The 14700-nt window shown below is 42.3% G+C and overlaps 1 protein-coding gene across 1 annotated transcript; it reads right to left on the bottom strand.

Moving 5' to 3' along the window:
- Window positions 1-4524: 4524 nt before the first annotated feature.
- Window positions 4525-9408, bottom strand: LOC110071208 (olfactory receptor 6F1-like). Its single transcript, XM_078378061.1, has one exon. The coding sequence runs from the start codon at window positions 5875-5877 to the stop codon at window positions 4936-4938; it is 942 nt and encodes a 313-aa protein (XP_078234187.1). The 5' UTR covers window positions 5878-9408; the 3' UTR covers window positions 4525-4935.
- Between the last annotated feature and the right edge of the window lie 5292 nt (window positions 9409-14700).

The raw sequence follows: 14700 nt of genomic DNA, 5'->3' as shown, positions 1-14700 counted from the left end.
AGGTTGTTCTTCCTAACGTTTCGCCAGTCTCTGTGGCCGGCATCTTCAGAGAGACAGCAACCTGTGCTCTGGTGTAGTTGGCTTGGGGGTGCAGTATTTATGGCTGTGAGATAGGCTTTTGTCTTTTTCTGTAGATGGGTGATTAGTGTGTCTTGTTGTGGTTGTATTATTGTGCTAAGGAGAAGAGATTATCTGTTCCTGTGGTTGATGGGTGTCATTAGCTGGTCTTTTGTGTGTAGTGATCCCCTGTCCTTGTGGCTGGGTAGAGTTCATTGACCTTTTGCACACTGTATTTTTGAGAGCTGGGAGCCAAATTTTGTTGAGCTTCACACTTTTCTCTTTTTTGTTGAAGTTTTGCTGGTGCTTGTGGATTTCAATGGCTTCCCTGTGCAGTCTGACGTAATGATTGCTGGTGTTGTCCAGTGTTTCAGTATTTTGGAATAGAATTTCATGTTCAGTTTGTTTCAGGGCATGTTCAGCTATTGCAGACAGGGGATCACTAGGGTCACAGAGACTGGTGAAACGTTAGGAAGAACAACCTTCAGAACACGGCCAAAGAGCCCGAAAAACCCACAACAACCATTAGATCCCGGCCATGAAAGCCTCCATGAATATGTTGTGATATCATTTCATGGAATGAATTCTGGATGGTTCAAATATTATAACAATTGTTATTAATGAAGGTTTCACAGTTTTCACAATGAATGTTTGCCTATCCTCTGATAAATATTTGTCCAAATATTCTCCAAGACAATGTATCATGAAACTAGCTGTTGTTTGCTAATATTTATTTTGGGCATTAACTCTTTACAAACATTTATTTATTTATTATTTATTTATTTATTTATTTAATTTATATGCCACCCACTCTACCCAAAGGTCTCTGGGCGGCTTACAACAATTAAAATTCAATACAAGAAAATATAAAATGATTAAAATACAATTAAAATACGATTTAAAAGTCATACCCACACAAATAATAAATATTGCTGTGACTCTCTTAGTAAACCATTGCTTTTCTCTTTCCAAAACATAGTTTTACTTTTTTTTTAAAAAAAATATTATTTGAATAGCACAATCAGTGGTGGCCCAGAACAGTAATTTGGGGCTTGTCTGCATGGAAGCGAATGTATCTGTTTCAACCCTGTTCCTCTCAATTATTTTTCTTGGAGACCAAACAATGCAAGATTGAATTCAATCAGATCTGTGTCTTTTCCCTTGCTTTCTGTAATTTTAATTACTCTTAAAGGCTTATAGTGCTACCTATTCAGTATTAATTTCTATACCAGAAATTCCTAGTTTTAAAGCTCTAAATCAATTAATTACCTTTAAAATGGGAGGGGGCAAGGGGAGGAACTACAGAGGCAAAGCTCCAGTAAGGACTGAGTTCATAAGGATTCCACCCACCCACCCCTTTTGAAACCACAAATCTAGCCTTGGTTGACATTGGGAGGAATGTGCCTACCTGTACTATGTTACTTTTGCATACCTAACAAGCCCTTAAGGTAGGGGAGGCTCAAAAAATCCACTTGTGTGGTCTAGTGGGAGGGGCCAGAAATTTTGCAAGGGAGGAAGAGATGAAGGACATTTTTGACCATTAGACAATATTGGAAGTGAGAGTCAGTTAATCTGTGTAAAATTCATTTGTGTAAGAAGCCTTTTGAAGAAAGAGGCGAGGAACAGAGGGAAACTTCCAAAGTCCAGAGATGGGCATGTGTGGTCTCTATAGGCCACCTGACTCTGACTTTAAGTGCAGTTGGGACAATGCCTATTCAAAGGTAGATCTTTGAATAGTTTATGGGGTATTGTAAGTCAGGTTGCAGTTGGCTGCATTTTGATTTCTTTTTGTGCCTCACCTCATGCCTGCAGACAAAGCATGATATCTTAGCAAGCCACAAACCATCATTAGACGCCATGATTCATATATGCCTTACAAACTCTGTCCTACATTACAGTTTACATGTAAATTGTTGCATTACATTCCTTTTTGTCTTGTGGTCTGTCTTCTCAAGGAGCTAAGACTGGAGCTGACAAAAGAAGAAACAGATCAGAAACTGGGGGGAAAACAAGGTCTATATGTTTGTCTGCAGCAGAGTTCACAGTTAAAGAAAACAAAACAAAACACTTTGATTTCTTTTAGTTTAGTGAAAAGCATGTAAATTGTTACATTACATTTTCTCTCTTTCACACATCCAATCCCTTACCAGTTGCAACATCAAGCACATGACCAGACGTGCTGCTGACTGCATGAAGAGGAGCCCACAGAAAGAGGAAAAACCACTGCACATATCCTCTTCCATGTTTGTTTGTTTGTTTTTTTCAGTAGGTTTGGGCCACTATGGCTACTGCAAGCAGTCTGGGCTTGAAGGGCCACTAAGCAACAGTAGTACCCACCTTTGCAGAAAAATACCACAGAAAGGACGAAACAAATCCATTCCCATGTAGTGACCAAAGAAGGACTGAGATCTTTAACACTTCACTTTCAATCCTTCATCAGGAAGTACTTTTTAAAATGCAATGGGACTTCTTATTTATAGAATTGCGTACTAAGAGGTGGTGAGAGCTGGTGAGGTGGAATGGACAGAGTGATGAGCTCGAACTCAGGAGACTGTGGTTCAAATTCTTACTTGGCCATAGAAGCTGAAGGAGAGAGTGGCAATGGTTAAAAACTCTTCCACAAATATTTCACATACCTTGAAAGCCGTATAAGAGTAGCCAAATCAAAGGTCTTGGTTTCCCTCCTGGTTTTTCATGATGAGAGAGAAAACTGACAGGGAAAGCTGTCAGCAGATGCTGGAATTAAACTCAGATGAAACCAGGCAAAGATTTGACTTACTGTAGGTCCACAGAAAATAGAGTTGCCCTCTTCAAGCAGTATGAGGTGATGATGTATGTTTGGAAGTGCATGTAAATTTCATATCCCTCTTTTACAATGGCTTGTGCCTTTTCTCTGTCCCACCACCCACAACTGCATTTAGTGACAACATGGACAGCCTTCTCTGTTGCTTCTCCCAGACTTTGGCATTCCCTCCCAAAGGAGGCCAGGCCTGACCCATCTTTGCTGTCTTTCTGCAACTAGGCCAAAGCCTTTCTTCTCAGACAAGCTTTCCCTTAGTCACAGGCTGCCTGAGAGGGATTTTTCAATGGACTGTTGTGCCTTACTGCTTTAAATGTGTTTTGGGGTTTAGTTTTGTTTACCCTTTCTAAGTGAGGCATTTGTTTGATCTTTGTAGGATTTGTTTGCTTACTGTTTTAGTTTTAAATATTGTTGTTTAGTGATTTAAATATTCTTGCTTAGTGACCTTGTATCCTTCTTCAGGAGAAAGGTGGGGTAAAAATATTTGAATTAGATAAAATAAATAACCATGAACAGTGACAGAGAGGCTCACAAGAACTTAGGGAAATGTGCTCATTAAGGGAGAGTTGGGACATCATGGGTTGAATTTCAGGAAATGGCCAAAGTCTGTAGCTTTTTGCCACCCCACCCCGGAATAAAGACAAGAGGCAATAAATTGGATTAAATGCGGGTCACACTTTATTTAAATGACGAAATCAGAAAATTGCCTTTTGGCCAGTAAAGAAATAAAGGAGGGCTTGTTGTAGTGCAGAAAACTGGTTAAAGAAATAAATAAATAAATAAATAAATAAATAAATAAATAAATAAATAAATAAATAAATAAAATAAATGCGGGGTATTCCCATACCCCCTGCTCAATAAAAGGGTGAGTCCCCGGCCCCCAAGTTCCGGCGGTCCCGAGACCACAGGATCCTGGCTAGCCGCTAGTAAACACCCTCAGACCTCAAGACATCTTTAACTGATGACTGTTGGTCCCGGAGTGGCCGAGCGCATCCTCCCCCCCCCCACAGGCACTGTAATCGCACGATCCGCAATGCCGGAAGGTCAGATGCACTCTTGGCTTACCTGATTTTACAAATTGGGACACACTGAAATTCCTGTTATTTCTGCACTACCTGCCAGTGTGACCTAAATAATTTCACCAAAAGCCAACAAACCCTATTCCATTGTGGGATAGGTGAAAAATCCCCCCCATCCATGGCCAATCAGGATGAAGGTCAAAAATTCCTATCCAGCCCCAAAATAAGCGACCAAAAAACTCACACTAGAATTAAGGAGGCCGGGTGGGTGCCTAAAACGAAGAGGACAATGTGGGGTGGAGCAGCTCCTTAAATAGGTTAGTCTCCCCACCCCAATCATGCTGCGTGCTCCCACGATGCCTCTGTCCTTCCAGGGTGGGCGGCGAAAACAGCTCACGTCGCTCAAAGTCCTAGGACTTAGCGGCGAGCTGGACTATGATTTCTGACATTCACAGCTTCTCGGTACTCTTCCCATTCTTTGACTATGTAGAGCAGTAGCAGTCATCCTATGCCCTTTAGGGGCTGTGGAACCTTAGCAGTACCTCACACCTCCATTTTTTGGGGAACCAAACATTTCTGGCTGCTAAAGGTTGCAAGAGGGCTTTTTAGTTCTTTCTTGAAAAAAGGTTGCAAGAGGGGAAAAGAATGGGTAATGGGACCCAATGCTGGGAGGCCTCTATACTTCAACAGTTTGCTAATTCCTTTTTGTAGAGAAGCAGATGTTGGCCCAATCTAGTTCAGCACACTATCATATGTGGAGACAGGTTTTTTTTAAACTTATGTTAATCAAGGCAATGAAACTAAGAATATTAAGAAATACTGATACTTTATACATTCCAGCTAATCTAAGTATAATGAAAAAGCCTTTTCCACTGAGACATTTTGTATCTGATTAAAGCCCAAGGCACAAAATGGTTGCTTTTTAAAATTTTGATGGTTACAGAATGTATCATTTGTGCACATAATTTTTGTACATAATTTGTGCTTAATAATCCAGAGTAGATATTGTTGTCTTGAAAAAGTTGATTCCTCAGGATCAATAAAATCTAATGTATTTCTTCAGCCCACATGCAGTGAATTTTTCAATGCCTTCTTCACCTCTTTGTTTCTGAGTGAATAAATGAATGGATTGAGCAGTGGGGTCACAATAGTATTCAAAATGTTCACTATTTTGGTCATTTCTAAAGATGTTTGCTTAGAAGGCTTGACAAAGAGGAAGATGGTAGCGCCATACCAAAGAATCACCACAGCCAGGTGGGAGGAGCAGGTGGAAAAGGCCTTTTGCTGTCCTTTGACAGATGGGATGTGGAGGATAGTGGCGATGATGTAAATGTAGGAAAGGAGAATAATCACACAAGAACCCAAAATGACTATGACAGAGATGATGAAAGCTGCCATCTCAACATTGTGGGTGTCAAGGCAGGAAAGAACAATCCAGGAATCAATGTTGCAGTAGAAGTGATTAATCACTCTGGGCCCACAGAAAGAGAGTCTCGTGATCAGAAAGGCTGGTATGAAAATGATGAGAAATCCAGACAGCCAAGAGCCCGATGCCAACTTGGCAGAGAGCCTGACGTCCATGATGGTGCTATAATGCAGGGGATCGCATATGGCTAAATAGCGGTCATAAGCCATGACTGATAATAGGAAATATTCTGTGCATCCAAAGGCAAAAACAAAGTACATCTGCAAAATGCAGCCAGTGAAAGAGATGCTTCTGCTCTTCCCCAGAATGACTGCAAGGGTCTTAGGGATACAAGCCGTTGTGTACCATATCTCCAGGAAAGACAGATTGCAAAGGAAGAAATACATGGGAGTATGAAGATGGTGATTAGTTGCTACAAGAAAGAGGATGGCTATATTTCCTAAAACTATCAGGATGTACATACCAAGGAACAGCATAAAGATGAACAACTGTAAATGCCAAGACCAAGGGAAGCCAAGAAGGATGAATTCGACAACTCTTGTCTCATTTTGACTTCTACCGTTGTTCACTCCCATTTGTCTTCTTTTACCTGGTGAAACAAATGATGGAATTAACACCCCAGGTCAGGCACAGACACTGCCATACTTAGAAGAGACTTACTGAAATCCGTAGGACACATGATAGCAAGTCTTTCTCCAGTGCTTTGGAAAGGGCAAATATACTGTAATATCTTCTAATGTTTTAAACTGTAACTGTTTTTTTTTTTTAAAAAAAATGGTTTATTGTGTTGAATTATTCTTTTTCTTAATGTCTCTTTTCTTAATTCTTTCTTTGAACTTCTGTTTTCTCAAAGCTATGACATGAAAAGGGACACATTTATAAAGAAAATAAATAAACCATAATGATAAGGAATCAATTTCTTTCTTTCTTTTAAAAAATTCTATTAGGATGGTGTTGACATGCTATACCACATGAGAAGGGAGCATATAGGCTTTAGGATTGCTAATTTACTCATGAGCAAGATTTATCTGGTTTATTCATGAGTATGTGTATCTGGTTTCCTCAGGAGTAAGGAGGCAGCATTGGTGGAAGGGGAAACCATTAAAGTCTAGGTTGGGGAGACAGAGGGCAGGTAATCTCCATTTCTCCCTTCTTTCTCCTCAGCCTCTGCTCTGCAGGTGTTCACTGTGGGGACAGAGCTCATGGATTTGATATAGCCCCCTTCCCTGCCTTTTCTCGTGACCATCATTCAGCAAGTTAATGGACTGTCCTCTTCTTTAGTTAAATAAAGTTAGTGTTATATCGAAATGGCACTGCATCAACCTCGTATGGCATTAGAATTCTGCTGCATTGGTTAGGCAAATGTATTTTAAAATGTAAAAATAGAGGAGAGGGTTTCTCCATCCTCCCTTTTGATGCCATAACCCATCTCCTATGTCAAAGGGTTTGCACATCAAAGCTCAATTTTATTGTGAAATAATCATTGACACATGCTACAAAATGGGAAAAGTACGAATCATAACAAAAGGAGGAGGAGGAGGAGGAGGAGGAGGAGAAGCCCTAGAGTTGTGCCAGAAAGGAGCAGGACAACTCTTAATGAGGCCAGATGGATCAATCAAAATATAAATCCAAGTGAATGCTCCAATTTGGTTCAAAGCAAACCACACCAAAAGTGATCCAATTAGTTATCTATATACTTTTCTGGACAGGCTTGGGTATAAACTCTTCTGCTCCTGAAATGAGAAAAATGATTTCTATGAAAATCACTATCTAAAGATGACTATGCTTTTAAATTCTCCTATGATCAATCTCTCTGTCTTTCAGTACATATTTGACTCCATCACAGTGAGTTATAGGCACATTTAAAAGAAATCATCCAGTGAGCATAGTGCTCTTGGTGAAAAACAGAATCAATCTTAAATATATCTTTGAGTTTTTCTTCAGAAAGAAATGACAAAATAGAGCAGCTAATCAGCCATCTCTGCTTCAGATTTTGGCTCAGCGTGCCACTTTGAACTTGCCCATTTGTCCAATTACTCAACTATGCAACCATTGACCAAGCCATCACCCATTCAGTTTGTTCTATGTTTGCAAATGCATTCTCACAGTTCTCAGCAGAAGCATAGAGACTGACAGACTTAGGGTGCTTTCTCACCTGAGCTAAAGCTGTTTCTTCTCACACAGCTGTGTGACATTGAAAAGCAGGTTGTTGAATAAAGAACATTTATATCCTCAGAAGAACCACATGCTCCCCTAAGATTCCATCTTCGATGAATTCATCAAACTTTGAAAAGAAAGCTCTAAGAATTCTTATGTAATGGTTGGACAAAGATATGCGGAGGGGACCCAGAAAATAATTTTAAATACTGCCCCCTCTCTCTAGATTTATAATGTTCTGCTCCTTCTGACCTCTCAACACAGAGTATTTAATACAAAAAAAAAGCACCTTGAGATTTAAGGTGTACCTGGGACTAATTACAAACAATTTAATATCATGGGTATTATTCAGAACAATTGAAATTGATTTTCCCCCCAAATATATTATCAAGAATAATTTCAATTTTCACTTCACACCCAATGCTCTGGTCACACCAGTGCCATGGCCCCCGTACTCCAGAATAAAGACATGAAACAGGAATTGTGTTATAAGCACAGGCCACACTTTATTGAATAATCATTGTTGCCATCCTTGGCAAAGGGGGCCCCTGCCGTAATGCAGAATTAGGTTTAAGTACAGAGGTCTCAATGGACCCCTTAACAAACAAATGGACGAGTCCCTGGCCCCATGTTTTCACGGTCGTGAAGACAGCGAGAACCCGTTTGGCCCAAATTTGACCACCCCTGGACCTCAAGCCACCTTCTTCTTGTTGACTGTTGGTCCAGGTGTGGCCCCAGCGCATCTTTTACCCCAAGCATTTTAATTGCAAGATCCGCAGTGCTGGGAGGTCAGATGAGCTATACATTACCTCAGATTGCGATGGGACTCACTGAAAACTGTTCTATCCACACTACCCACCACAGCATAAGGACTAGCCATGCTAAGTCCCATGCCCGCCATCAAGCTCCACAAGCAGCCCCCCTTGATGTCTTGAAGGAAGACATTCAAACCTCCATCAGATAGATGTACTTCATCTGACTGAAAAAGCTCAGGCATATCCACACAGATCTCCTGGTGACCAATCACAGATCCAAGGCCACTGCAGACAGCTCTGGATACTTCCCTGTTAACACTCCTCTGTGCAGTGTTAACACGCTAAAAATGCCTCGCAGCTCTCCATGCCAGCCGAGGGATGATCGTTGAACAAACAATGCTCATAGCAGGGTATGTTGCCCTCAACCATGTGAGGTCATGTATTACATCAAGGTTCAAGGTCTTTCCACAATGCCTGGCCAGATCATTGCTGCCGAAGTGTATTACCAACACATCTTGGGGATGCTGACCAAATGCAGCCGCTCTGCAAAGCTGGCCCCAAATCATTCCACAGAACCCTTTCCATACAATATGGGCTCTAGTTCCAAGGCCCAGATTGCTTCCCCATGGCGATGTGGCAGCATACTATGCTGCCCAGAAAACATAACTGTGGCCAATGATCATGATGTGCCTCTGTCTTCCCATCATACGTGAACCTAGAAAGATTTTTTTTAAAAATTAAACCAGGTACCTGCCTAGACATTAGGAAATGGCCTGATATGCCTGTGGTATGTTGAAGAAGCCCACCTCCAATCCATTTAATATGCTCTGGATGATAACCTAAGGCTGCTGCTGCAGATGCAGCACCAATTCTAAAGGAGTACATACCAAATTTTAAGCCCTTAACACCAACCTTGTGTAAGGCCATGTCTGTCAGCTTCCAGAACTGGTACAGTGGTGCCTTGCTAGACAATGATAATCCGTTCCACTGAAATCGCTGTCTAGCGAAATCATTGTCTAGCGAAAAGCAAATCGTCGTCTAGCAAAAATCGGTTTCCGAAGCAGGGACCAAACATTGTCCAGCTAAATTCCCCCATAGGAATCACTGTTTTGCGAATTGCTATAGCGATCGCAAAAAGTCAATGTCTAGCGAAAAAACTGTGATGCGGGGTAACTGTCTAGCGAGGCACCACTGTACTTCATTAAGGGCGAGTTATCTCTATGCACAAAGAAGTAGTCTTCCCCTGCCCCCCTCATATTCATGTATGCATCTATTGCTTTTACTGGACAAAGCCCTTCCACATGGCAGCATGCGAAGGTAATGTCAGCTCCCTTCCCTCGATGATCGGCCTTGGATCAGTGAATATGAATCTGCACTGTCCTGTCCACTATCTTAACATCCTGCCATTGTAAAGCTACTTTGGTCGTGTCCCCCTTTCCAGTAGCAACTACTTCACTAGTTCTTAATGCACCGAAAAAGGTTAGCAAAGATGCTGCCCTAAACAAAATGGCCTCATAATCATCCCTGCAGAGGACGTCCCATTGTTTACAAATGTTTCCTAATAATGCCGGTGATATGGGTGCCCTCGTGTCGTTAACTCTACCCCTTTCTTTAGTCCAACCCTCGATCATCTTTCATATGTGAAAGTCTGATGTGTAATCTGGATACTCTTGCACCCTAGCATGAAAGGCAAGTGCCAACATCCTGCCCTGTATAGAACCCAGCACCAGATCCTTCCTGTTTAAATAAAGGATGAATTGCTGGAGGTGCTCCACCGGGGCAGGCCATGTCAGTTTCAAACCTACTAAGTTCCTGAACTCCTGAAATTCGATACTTACTGTCAATTACCCTTTCCTTGTCCTCAGTGCCAGGGCCAAACCTATTGCCCTTTCCGCATCGTCACGCCAATTTGCCAAACCTCTGGGGGAAGAGTCTCTGGGAACTCGTTGGCTCCTGGATCTAACTCCCTGAACCACTTGTTCTGTTGGTATGATAATGCATCAGCTAAACCGTTGTCTAGACCTGGTGTCACAAAGGGTGACTACTGGATCTTTTGTATCCCAAGAAGAACAATATTAAACAGCAGAGGACCTCACAGGACATATTAATAAGTGCAAAATGAATATATTTTATTACCTGTTGATTAAAATTCTAAATACAGTGGTGCCTCGCTAGACAATGATAATCCGTTCCACTGAAATCGCTGTTTAGTGAAATCATTGTCTAGCAAAAAGCATTTCCCCATTGGAATACATTGAAATCTGTTTAATGCATTCCAATGGGGAAGAATCGTCGTTGTTTAGTGAAGATCGGCCATCTTTGCAAACTGCCGATCAGCTGTTTAAATCGCTGTCTTGTGAAGCTTAGGTCCCGAAAACACCTATTTGTGACTGCGGAGGGAGCTGTCAAAATCATCATCTAGTGAAAATCGGTTTGCGAAGCAGGGGCCAGACATTGTCCAGCGAAATTCCCCCAGAGGAATCACTGTTTTGCAAATCGCTATAGCGATCGGAAAAAGCCAATGTCTAGCGAAAAAACTGTCATGTGGGGTAACTGTCTAGCGAGGCACCACTGTAAAGGGGCTTCATACATTCAGCATATTCACACCACATACTGTAGCGTTCACCCTTATTATGTTAAGTAGTCATGAATATTCATGTTGCAGGCTAATGTTGCTGAGAGGTGGAGCCGAGAGATATGTAATAAAGAGTCAGAGTCAGAGAGAGTCAGAGTCAGTGAGTCAGAGAAAGTAGAGTGGAGAGATAGAGTGTGGTATTTGGGAGATCTGAGGTGTGATTAGAGTGAAAAGTGAATAAGAACTGTAATAATAAATAGAAGGTTGAGACTGATGATAATAGAAGTTACCTATGATTAATAATAACATCTGTAATCAATAAACAAGTTTTATTTAAAAGACAGTGAAGTTTGGACCTTCATCTTCATCCTTCCATAAGTAATGTTGATTTAGTGATCAACTGGTGGCAGTGGGTGAAAAGGAGTAGTAGTTTGCCTTTGTGTGCTCTGTGTCTGGACGGTCAGGCAAGGGGCACGAGGTGCGAATGCCACAATTGGTGTCCAGTGTAGAGCTAAGTAGCATTAAGGGGCAAACAGCAGGGATACTTCTTTTGCCATAACGATGGCTGCCTCCTTACTAAATACCAGTCTTGGAGAGTGACACATCTGGCACTACAACATATCAGTTAGCACAGCTGGCATTTTGGGACACACTTATTCCAGATAGGAGCAGCCTCTATGGCAGCTGCGCTGAGCTACAGCCCCGAGGACTTTAAAAGGATGGGTCTTTGGTCCTCCAATAAATTCCAATTGTATGTCCTTACACTGCTGCAGATGTACTCTGGTTGCTGGCAATTTTTATGTTTGTTTTGCAGGTACATGGGACATTAGCAAGCAGAAATGAATTCTGATCATTGGACATCGTTTCGAGTTTTGGGCAGCGCGTTATGCAGAAAGATCGGCCTGGGGACGCAACTTAGGTTTAGAATGGAAAGGAAAGGATGGAGAGGGATGCTGTGTGGCGAGTTTAGTAATACAGCTTTTAGATGCTTTGTGAGTGCCCCTCCTGACGCATCTGGGTGGTAATGACCTGGGCAAGCAGAGTGGCTAGTCCTTAATAATGGACATCATGAGGGACTTGTGTGCATGGAAAACTGCTCATCCACACACTTGAATTGTTTGGTCCATGATGATCTCCAGGATGGTGTGGAGGGACGACTGTTCCCCACATTGCATTAATAGGGCTTGCAGGAGCGAAAATAGAAAAGTGTGCAGAGAGGTGTGCAGAGAATTGGGCTTGGTGATCAGGCACACAGAGATACATCTACAGCGGCCTGAGTTGTTTTGAAATGACTGGGTGCATTTGTCAGATTTGGGTTTGGAGATCTTTTTGCGGGGTATGCAAAGATCCCTGCATTTGGAATTGGGCAGTTTGGTGGCAGGCGGGGGACATAGCTGAGCTAGTTGCCTCCAGTGGTAGGTAGCGCAGAGTGAAGATTGATGGGTGAGTTCCTTGTGGAGTACAGGCGATGTATAGTGTGTCTGAATCCACAGAGCCACGGATCATGAGATTACAATTTGGGGGGGATGATGCACTCATGACACCTCTGGGCTAAAGGCCACCAATAGATGGAGGGCTAGAGACCTAGGGGTGGTCAAATCATGGCTGGCCAGGGCAGGACACTTGCCCATTGTTATGAAGAATGGGTTCTGTGAGATCTCCACCACCAGCATCATTGCGCACTACAGCAGGCCCCCTTTCAAGTTTTGAATTGATGAAGTGTTTTGGGTAATAAAATGGGGGCCTGTTTCATCCCATCATTTGAGTCTCACCTCTTTATTCCAGTGTGGGAGGGTAATGGTGTGCTCTGCGGGCAAGGGACTTTGACACGCAGAGTTTCTTTGTCCTCCCCAACGGAATAGTGCAAGATGTGTTATTCATGTCCCAGCCATCTGGGAAGGGAGGGAGAAGGAGCACCCTGTTTAACAGGTGCTCCTTCCCCCAATTAGCCTCTTTCAAGGCTTGCAACCCACCTGCCCACCTGTATAGGTAGTGTGAGCCTTGCTGGTCAGATAGCAATTTTTGACCCGCTTGCTGATTGGCTGTTGCAAGTGGGGATTTTTCATCTGTTCCACACTGGTGAAAGGGTTCAAGGCAGTTTTACTGGGTGCTGTTGCTCTTGCTCACACTGGTGGGTAGTGTGTAGAAGATTGATTGGTGAGTTCCCCATGGAGTACAGGCAAGGTATAGCACTTCCAAACCCTCAGAGCTGCAGATCACAAGATTATAATGCAGGGGAAAGGACGCATCAGAGACACCTCCAGGCCAAAGGCCACCAATAGACAGGAGGCTAGAGGCCCGGGGGAAAGATCATGGTCGGCCGCAGCCACACTGTCATCAGGACCACACGATCTCAGGGCAGGAGTCTTGGCCATTGTCATGAAGAAGGGGTCCTGTGATACCTCCACTACCAGCATCATTGCACACTACAGCAGGACCCCTTTTATGTTTTGAATTGGGCTATAAATTGATGAAGTTTTATGGTTAATAAAGTGTGGCCCTGTTTATCCCATCATTTGAGTCTCAACTCTTTATTCCAGAGTGGGAGGGCAAAGGCTTTCCTGAATTTGAGAAAAGTTGTATTAGCCAAATTAGGGAGAGAACACAAAGATTTTATGGGTTAAACCACTATATTTATGCAGCAAATTGACCCATTGATAGTCTTGTGTGTTATTTATTTATTTTTAATAAGTAAGAACAAAAATATAAATCACACAATTAAACAATACTGTACATTTAAATGAGATATGTAAAACGAAATCTAACAATGGACAATCGACACATGATCAAGAACATAATGAATCTAGTTATGTGGGAATATAGGACACATCTTTATTAGTTCATTTAGTACAACACTGGAAAGCACTGAAGGAGCTGCAAGAACTGGTGGGCCAATTTATGTTTGCCTCTTAGGTGGTGGCCTTGGGATGGAAATATTTGTGCCATTTGTATATTAAAAGGAAGGGTAAAGTTTCCATCTAACAGGCTACATGGAAATAGGGAAATGAAAAGTAACATTCAGGCATGGCAAGGGTTTCTCCACTATCCCTGTGGTATCCCTATCTGGTTGGAGATGCTCAGACAAAATGTTAAATTAATAAACATGCCATCGTGCCATTTTCTCTTTATACCTGCCACATTGTCATTTGAAGCCAAAGTTAGGACACTGAATGATACTCAAGGTGATCTCAAAGATGAGACGATAACCTCAGCTTAATTAACATATATTCAGACACTGATATCTCCATTTGCACCAGTTGTTCAACCCTATATAATCATTGCCAGTATGAATCATATGGCTGCAAATGTGTGACACTCTTGATACATTACAGATTCCCATTCAGATATGGACTCTAGAAGTTGAGTCATGGCAACTGGACCTCTTTCCTGTTAGGTTTGAACGTTTCATTACTCATCCAAGTAGCTTCTTCAGTCTGAGCAGATTTGGTAGGAGACTCCTGATAAGTCCTCCACATTGGTCTCACTTGCCCCTGGTCTGAATAGGCTCATTAGATGGGCAATGGAGAGGGTGAGTGAATGAAAATCCCACCTCTGCAGTCCTTCTCCACCCATTGTCATGTGTCATTAACAGCTGTTAAAAGTGGTCTTTTTAGTGTGTGTGGTCCTAATATTTCTGAGGACAGATGAAAGGGCAGGATGATAACTAGGAGACAGATTATGTCTCAGGCCTCCACCCCTGGTTAGTGAGGGATTTTCTATATCCACATCTATGGTCTCCCTGACCTCCCCCTCAAACCATCTTTCTTCTTGGTCCAAAATGAGTACCTCTTGGTCATCAAATGAGTGTCATTTATCCTTCAAATGAAGGAACACTGCTGATTTTGGTTCTGAATCTTAGCTCTTCCTATGCTGAGCCATTGTCCTTTTTAGTGCCTGAATGAAACTGTTTT

This window comes from Pogona vitticeps, chromosome 6 (assembly GCF_051106095.1).
Source record: "Pogona vitticeps strain Pit_001003342236 chromosome 6, PviZW2.1, whole genome shotgun sequence".
Classification (NCBI taxonomy): domain Eukaryota; kingdom Metazoa; phylum Chordata; class Lepidosauria; order Squamata; family Agamidae; genus Pogona; species Pogona vitticeps.
The sequence above is the reverse complement of the archived record's forward strand: the minus strand, read 5'-3'. Positions and strand labels throughout refer to the sequence as shown.

Excerpts from the sequence above, each read along its gene's own strand:
- LOC110071208 (XM_078378061.1), bottom strand. The coding sequence starts at position 5,877 with ATGGGAGTGAACAACGGTAGAAGTCAAAATGAGACAAGAGTTGTCGAA.